Genomic DNA, 6,268 nt, shown 5'->3' with positions numbered 1-6,268 from the left:
CAGCGAACTCAACAGTTGAGTGAGCGCTCGCTGTTATTGGTGTATTCTTTTAGATCATCCAATCAGCATTTTAGATCTGGAAGAATACATCAATAGCAATGAGCGCTCACTGAACTATTGAATCTGCTGAACGCAGCCATTTTTTTATCAGTGTACACCAGTTCAGAACTTACAGTGGAAAAAGAACAGACCTTATGCAATAAAGTAGAAAAAGAGAAAAGGTTACAACAGAGAGAAGAGATGAGATGGAATATCAATGCTTTGATTGGTTACATACCTCGCTCGCGCATGTGTAGTTCATTTTTATCCATGCTGACAGGTGCCGACAGAGAGTTGCGCTACTGTATATACTGTGACAATAGTCAGTTTCAAACATGACAGTAGTATCGTAGTATTGATGTCGCGATTGACGGTTATTTACATTTCGTTAGAATTGTTTGACAATTCGAGTGAAGATTACTCTTGTTTTTATTAAAACAAAAAAAAATATAAAAAATGGTTCCAGTAATTATAATATTTTATAGCACATTATTAAATTAATTAAAATATCAAACTTTAAGTTTTATAGTGTAGAATTATGTTTCTAACCTATTACATAAATTTACTTCTATATCGCTAATAATGTATTTCCCAATGTATTTTCTAGGTGTGCGATACTCTAAGGATCCTTCATTTGCCTCCTCAACTTTCTGATGACCGGCGCGATGTATTATTACAGAGATATGGTGCGACGAAGACCAAAACGATACGACCGTCCAGCAAGTACACCATCACTTTTGCCAAATTCCTGTCCCAACAATTAGCAGCAGAAGCACTGCTGCGTCTGCATCAGTTAAATGTCAGAGGACAATATTTATCGGTTGAATATGCTAAAAAATCTATACCCGCTGAACTTTCGGAGCAAGGCATCGAATATAAAATATCAGTGAATAGTTCATTCCTGCGGAAATTAAATAATTGGACGATGAGTTATGAATTTAGTCAACCGCCTCCACCAAATATAAGGTATAAATATATGATGCCGACAAAAAGTACAGTAGCAAGGATAGCTATACAATTATTAACGCAGCCAGCTTTTTATACACAGGTAAATTGCTAAATCTTTGTTACAAGATTCTATTTTTATACAACTTTAATTGGAATTATTGCAGCTGTATGTGTATTCATAGGTATTACACTTGATGAATAAGATGAATCTACCTCCTCCTTTTGAAGACTTAGAAATGGAATTTCCTATGCTTAGGGAAGTGTATGATATGGAAAAATACAAAGGTATTTGATAACAGAGGATACAGTCAACATAATGTTACAAATGCTTTAAATGAAAACATTTTTTGATTGTTCAATTAGTAAAATTCTTCTGATGGATCAATCAAATGCTACAAAGCATTTATAGCAAGACTGATCGTATGCAGAATAACGAATAATGATCAGAAAAAAATTAAATTAATTCTTTCTGTTTAGATATATTTCCTGAGCGAATGAATGAAGAGGAATCGGAGGAAGAGGAATCCGAGTTAGAATCAGATGAAGAAAGCAATACTCGACCTCTAGAAGTTATCCCTGTTAAAAGAAAAAGGCCGCAATCTACAAAACGTATAAAAATTCCAAAGTTTGTGAACCTTGCTAAACATATTGTGATACCTTCATCAACGCAAAAAGTGCTCAAGCCAGAAGATATGTTCGAATCTGTTCAACGCGGAGAAACTAAAAATCTCAAGATTGAATTAAAAGCTCTGGACAAATTGGAAACAACATTTGCTAATCGAGACAGTACTGTGACCATAGATGGTGGATTTGGTTTAATATTCCCAGCTAATAAAACTACCGAGAACGCAAAAGACAGTGAAGAGAATGCAGAAATGCCAAAAAATAAGTTTATAACTTCAGAGGAATTGACGACTAATAAGATCTCTGCTAATGATCAGAGATTGCTTCCTGTGTTCAAAAATTATCACCCGGGCAAACCTTCCAATCGTCTCTATGTTAAAAATCTTGTAAAACAGGTCGAAATGAAGGATCTACATTATATTTATCAAAGATATGTTATTGCTGGATTAAAAGATGCCGAAAATGAGTGAGTATTTCGCTAGTATTATTGTTGCTATTTACGGTTTTATGTTATCTTATAATATGTCTTGATTAACATCTGTATTCTAGATATGATGTACGTCTTATGCAAGAAGGCAGAATGAAAGGACAAGCGTTTATCACTTTACAAAATGCTGTACAGGCAAAAATGGCTCTCGAGGAAACAAATGGATATATATTAAAAGATAAACCTATGGTTGTGCAATTTGCCAAAACTAGTAAAAGTTAATACATACTATCTTTAATTTAATCTTAACTTATTTCATATCATGATTAAAATGTTAGTTTAAATATTTTGCTTAAAAAACAAATTATTGCAATAAATAATATAAATGTCCTTGCTTCAGACTTAAAGCAGTTCTACAGTTTTATTCAACAATTAACAATACCTAATTTGTATGTTTCATTTGAGTAAGCATCCAACGTCATCTAAAATGTAAACTTTGGTAACGACTTGTTTTTAAAGAGCAACAAATCTTGCGATTCTTTAAAAGTCTCCGGTGCAATTTATCTAAGCTAATAAAGCATTCAGCGCTTTCGTTACCTCAGCGAATATTTCATCGACTGTTCCTTCCGCATTAATCTGAAAGGAAATAATTAATTTGTAGAATACACGACGGTTGAAAATAAATTAAAAAAATACATTACATATCTGAACTCACTCTTACAACTTTGTCTTTGTAATGTTCGACAATCTCGCTGTTTTTCGCATTAAATATCTCGATTCTTTTTTTTATTGTCTCCTCATTATCATCTACCCTTTGAGACACAGCAGCGCGTCCAAGGAGTCTCTTCTTCAGAGTATCATTCGCTACATCGAAGAAGAGAATTAAGTCGACAGGGCAAACCTGCGCAGCAACATATTGGTAATTAAAGCAGAAAAGATATGTAGTAAAAAGAAAAGGGTGCTAGCCTTACATTTTCCTCGAAAAGAATTCCCTGATCCTTCTCACGAGGATAGCCATCGATGAGAAATCCAGTCTTCGTGGTTCCTTCCTCACGAGCTTTATTCATCTGTTCCTTTATGAGCTCCAGCACAATGTCCTAGCGAAACCACATGATCTTCACACTGAGAAAAACCGTGTTTGTCGCGTAAGACGCGCGATATATATTTCTCTTTCTATATTTCTCTTTTTTTTTTCATTCCTTCGGCACATGTGCAATTCGATTTTCAGTCTTATATTTTCAACAATCTTATATTTATATTTTTTATTAAAAAATTTATATTTATTTAAAAAGTAATATAAATGCAAGTTAATTAGTTCATGAATGGTGAAACCAATTAATGGAAATTTGAATATTACATACCGTTGGCACAAATAGTCCCTTGGACATTAGATCCTGAAGCGATGCACCTCTTTCGCTGCCACTAGCAACTTCTGCTCTCAGTAAATCACCACTGCTCAAGTGAAGAAATCCATACTTTTCAATCATACGGTCACATTGCGTTCCTTTGCCGCATCCCGGCCCACCAATTACCCAAATTGTTTTCATCTTTCCTGTATAACTTTCCTCTCTTCACGGCAAATGCTAGACTAAAAATGGTGATTGTTTAAATTTCCTTGAAAATCCAAAAGAGAAAGAATGGAGATATTTTCAATTAAAAAAATTGTAGACTCTCATTCAAATGTACTAATTTCAAATACTTTTTAACCCTTCATGGTCACACTTCTAAAAAGCCACACGATGGTTATTCTGGGTTAAAATGACCTGACCCATCTTTAAAGTGTTACCAAATCGGCAGTATTAGTTGCAATGATTTAAAAAAAATACGGTATATAGTTTTATCTTTTAAGAAAATGGAACAGTGGCATTTTTATGAAAAATTTAATTTTAACACTAAAAAAATCGTAAAATGTATTAGAATTTAGCGTGAAAGTTACATATACATCGCTAAATTCTAATACATATTTACGATTTCTTTTCTTTTAATGTTAAAATTAAATTTTTCACAAAAATTCAAGTCATTTTAACCCAGTGACCATGAAGGGTTAAATAATGAGTTTACAGATTTTTCAATTTTAAGGGACTTTCACATACATATAATATATACATAAATCCATCTTTTTATATTCGTCATTATACAGAGTGTTAAAAAAACCATTCAGCATTCGAATGATTTTATTGAACACTATATACATACTTTCCTTTCTTATACTCGTCGTTGTATGTTTTGTATTTGTATTTTACTTGTTTAATATTGTATTTGTTCACATTTATTTACATTTAAAGAAATTTTTTAATTTCTTGTTTGCATTGAAAATTCAAAAAATCTTTCGATACCCTAAACAATGTAAACCCCGAGTAAAATTTCAAACGCGTATCGATTTCTCGCACGGTTGTCCTCCACGAGACGCGCCTGCGCCCTCGGAAGAGCTCGTGACATTTCCGGTATCTCATCACCTTGAACTTTCTCCAAATGTCTCACGGAACCAAGTATAAAAGCGAAATATGAGAAATCGACGGTTCTCTCAATTTATTTGGTGTTATCAAATAAAACGTACACATTAAATTACGAACTTTCTGAAAGCTATTCTCATGAGCCTCTTTTCTAATTTAAATGGAAAGAGGTTGGAGAACAGGTTAAACTACAAAAACTGATTTCAAACACTTGCAAGGACCATTTTGGCCCAAACGATGATAGTTTTAGCAATATCGGTTGATTTCAAGTGCGATTTAACTCACTCCTCGTTTCCGTTTGATTCTGGTCGAGGAAGAGAAAATTAACTGGCAACGGCTTGAAGCTTCTCGCTTAACTCGTATAAACCCGTCCGTGTATCGATTGTCGGAGATGTAGAGTTCAACGCAGAAACGTATAAGCGCGATAGAAGAGCGCGGGAAGGACTGAAGAGCATTCGGCCCGATCAAATCGTTTCCCGGGATTACGTGATAATAGAGCTGCGTATTACACAATATCATAGAGGAGACAAACTTACACAAATATAGCGACGCTTAAAAATAAACCTGTGGCGAATGTATGGGGATCCCGTCTGTGTTACGAAAGCTATAACTTGCACTTCGGATCGCGTTTTACGTAACCGAAATATTAGAATGAACCCTCGTGTTGAGGCCGGATTACATAATGATTCCTAGAATCATGCAAATGAAAACTGTTAATTCACGTTAATTAATGCGATTCTAATAAGGAGTGTGAAAGTTAACTCATATACTTTTCGTGCAAGAGATGGTAAAATATGAGTTACGAAAGAAGTTGTTCGTTTAAATACCTCACTTCTCGGGTGCAACTAATTTTGGGTGTTGCATATCGATGCAAATAATACAATCTTTAGACCCACAATCTCCCACGTAGCGTAATAGATAGGAACGCTAGATAGGATCGTCCTTGAGAGGATAATTATCGGTCAAGTATCTTAGAGTATCTCAAGGATACGAACGCTTCCTGAAAACATCGCGATACAAATTGTAAATGGCGTTATCGGGGCGAGGCTGGGCGAGGTTCGGAAATTATATACTATAGGTTTGTCGCGTCGCAAGCTCCAACATACTCCAACATGCTCCTACTATAGCTCCTACTCACTCTATCAAGCGCGTTAGGCCGGAATCAGACTATACATTGAAGATTGAGGTTGAAGATTGAAAAATTCAAATTTGACCAATCGAAATGAAAGGAACTAAAATTTCTTTGTCCTTATTGGTCAAATTTCAATCTTCAATCTTCAACCTCAATCTTCAATGCGTTGTCTGATTCCGGCCTTAGAGTCAGTGAGCTCTATAACATATTGGAGCGCGTGCGCCTTCCCTATACTAAACTATAGAAAACCGCGATCCGACGGAAAAAAGGAAGGCAAACTTTGACTACGTTTACACCGTTCATTTAGGCCACGGCCTATAGATATCCTTGTTTATCCTGTAGGTTAAACAAAGACACCTATCGTATAGGTCGCGGACTAAGCGCAGGGTGTAAATGTAGATAATATTGGTATTTCTGACTCTTTTCTACTTGTGATAATAAAACAGCATTAGCCTAACTTTGCATTAGAGTGTCCTTATTTAGGAATTGAGACACCCCCACTCCTCGATGGAGCGCTCCCCAGTATGTTATAGAGTAAAGTGTGTCACTTGATCTCATATATGTAATACTGGCTACGTTTAGGCCGGAATCAGACTACGCATTAAAGATTGAGATTGAAGACTAAAATTTGACCAGTGAGGACAA

The 6,268-nt window shown here is 35.2% G+C and overlaps 2 protein-coding genes across 6 annotated transcripts; one reads left to right on the top strand and one right to left on the bottom strand.

Annotated features, from left to right (window-relative positions):
• The first annotated feature begins 371 nt into the window (after positions 1 to 371).
• LOC108728287 (RNA-binding protein 40) lies at positions 372 to 2,385 on the top strand. Of its 3 annotated transcripts, none has more exons than XM_018456779.1 (5): positions 372 to 498; positions 647 to 1,087; positions 1,170 to 1,272; positions 1,465 to 2,077; positions 2,161 to 2,385. In XM_018456779.1, the coding sequence occupies exons 1-5, from the start codon at positions 496 to 498 to the stop codon at positions 2,318 to 2,320; spliced, it is 1,320 nt and encodes a 439-aa protein (XP_018312281.1). In that variant the 5' UTR covers positions 372 to 495; the 3' UTR covers positions 2,321 to 2,385. The 3 variants fall into 3 exon arrangements, with proteins under 3 accessions (XP_018312281.1, XP_018312280.1, XP_018312279.1); XM_018456778.1 differs by having other exon boundaries at positions 372 to 504; XM_018456777.1 differs by having other exon boundaries at positions 380 to 412.
• Positions 2,386 to 2,443: 58 nt separating this feature from the next.
• On the bottom strand, positions 2,444 to 5,518 carry Ak1 (Adenylate kinase 1). Of its 3 annotated transcripts, XM_018456781.1 has the most exons (6): positions 5,319 to 5,518; positions 5,028 to 5,180; positions 3,400 to 3,626; positions 3,010 to 3,135; positions 2,754 to 2,939; positions 2,444 to 2,674 (listed from the first exon to the last, which is right to left on the bottom strand). In XM_018456781.1, exons 3-6 carry the CDS (start codon positions 3,583 to 3,585, stop codon positions 2,603 to 2,605), a joined length of 570 nt encoding a protein of 189 aa, XP_018312283.1. In that variant the 5' UTR covers positions 3,586 to 3,626; positions 5,028 to 5,180; positions 5,319 to 5,518; the 3' UTR covers positions 2,444 to 2,602. The 3 variants fall into 3 exon arrangements, with proteins under 3 accessions (XP_018312283.1, XP_018312284.1, XP_018312282.1); XM_018456782.1 differs by lacking the exon at positions 5,028 to 5,180; XM_018456780.1 differs by lacking the exons at positions 5,028 to 5,180; positions 5,319 to 5,518 and adding an exon at positions 4,777 to 4,997.
• Between the last annotated feature and the right edge of the window lie 750 nt (positions 5,519 to 6,268).

Source organism: Mycetomoellerius zeteki, unplaced genomic scaffold (genome assembly GCF_001594055.1).
Source record: "Mycetomoellerius zeteki isolate Tzet28-1 unplaced genomic scaffold, Tzet1.0 scaffold60, whole genome shotgun sequence".
In the NCBI taxonomy this organism is placed as follows: domain Eukaryota; kingdom Metazoa; phylum Arthropoda; class Insecta; order Hymenoptera; family Formicidae; genus Mycetomoellerius; species Mycetomoellerius zeteki.
This window is presented reverse-complemented; position numbering and strand designations above follow the sequence as displayed.

Coding starts and splice junctions, on each gene's coding strand:
- Ak1 (XM_018456781.1), bottom strand. CDS start 3,585: ATGAAAACAATTTGGGTAATTGGTGGGCCGGGATGCGGCAAAGGAACG. Junction 3,136..3,399: donor AGGGACTATTTGTGCCAACG/GTATGTAATATT, acceptor TGGTTTCGCTAG/GACATTGTGCTGGAGCTCAT. Junction 2,940..3,009: donor GAATTCTTTTCGAGGAAAAT/GTAAGGCTAGCA, acceptor GTTGCTGCGCAG/GTTTGCCCTGTCGACTTAAT.
- LOC108728287 (XM_018456777.1), top strand. Junction 1,088..1,169: donor AGCCAGCTTTTTATACACAG/GTAAATTGCTAA, acceptor GTGTATTCATAG/GTATTACACTTGATGAATAA. Junction 1,273..1,464: donor TGATATGGAAAAATACAAAG/GTATTTGATAAC, acceptor CTTTCTGTTTAG/ATATATTTCCTGAGCGAATG.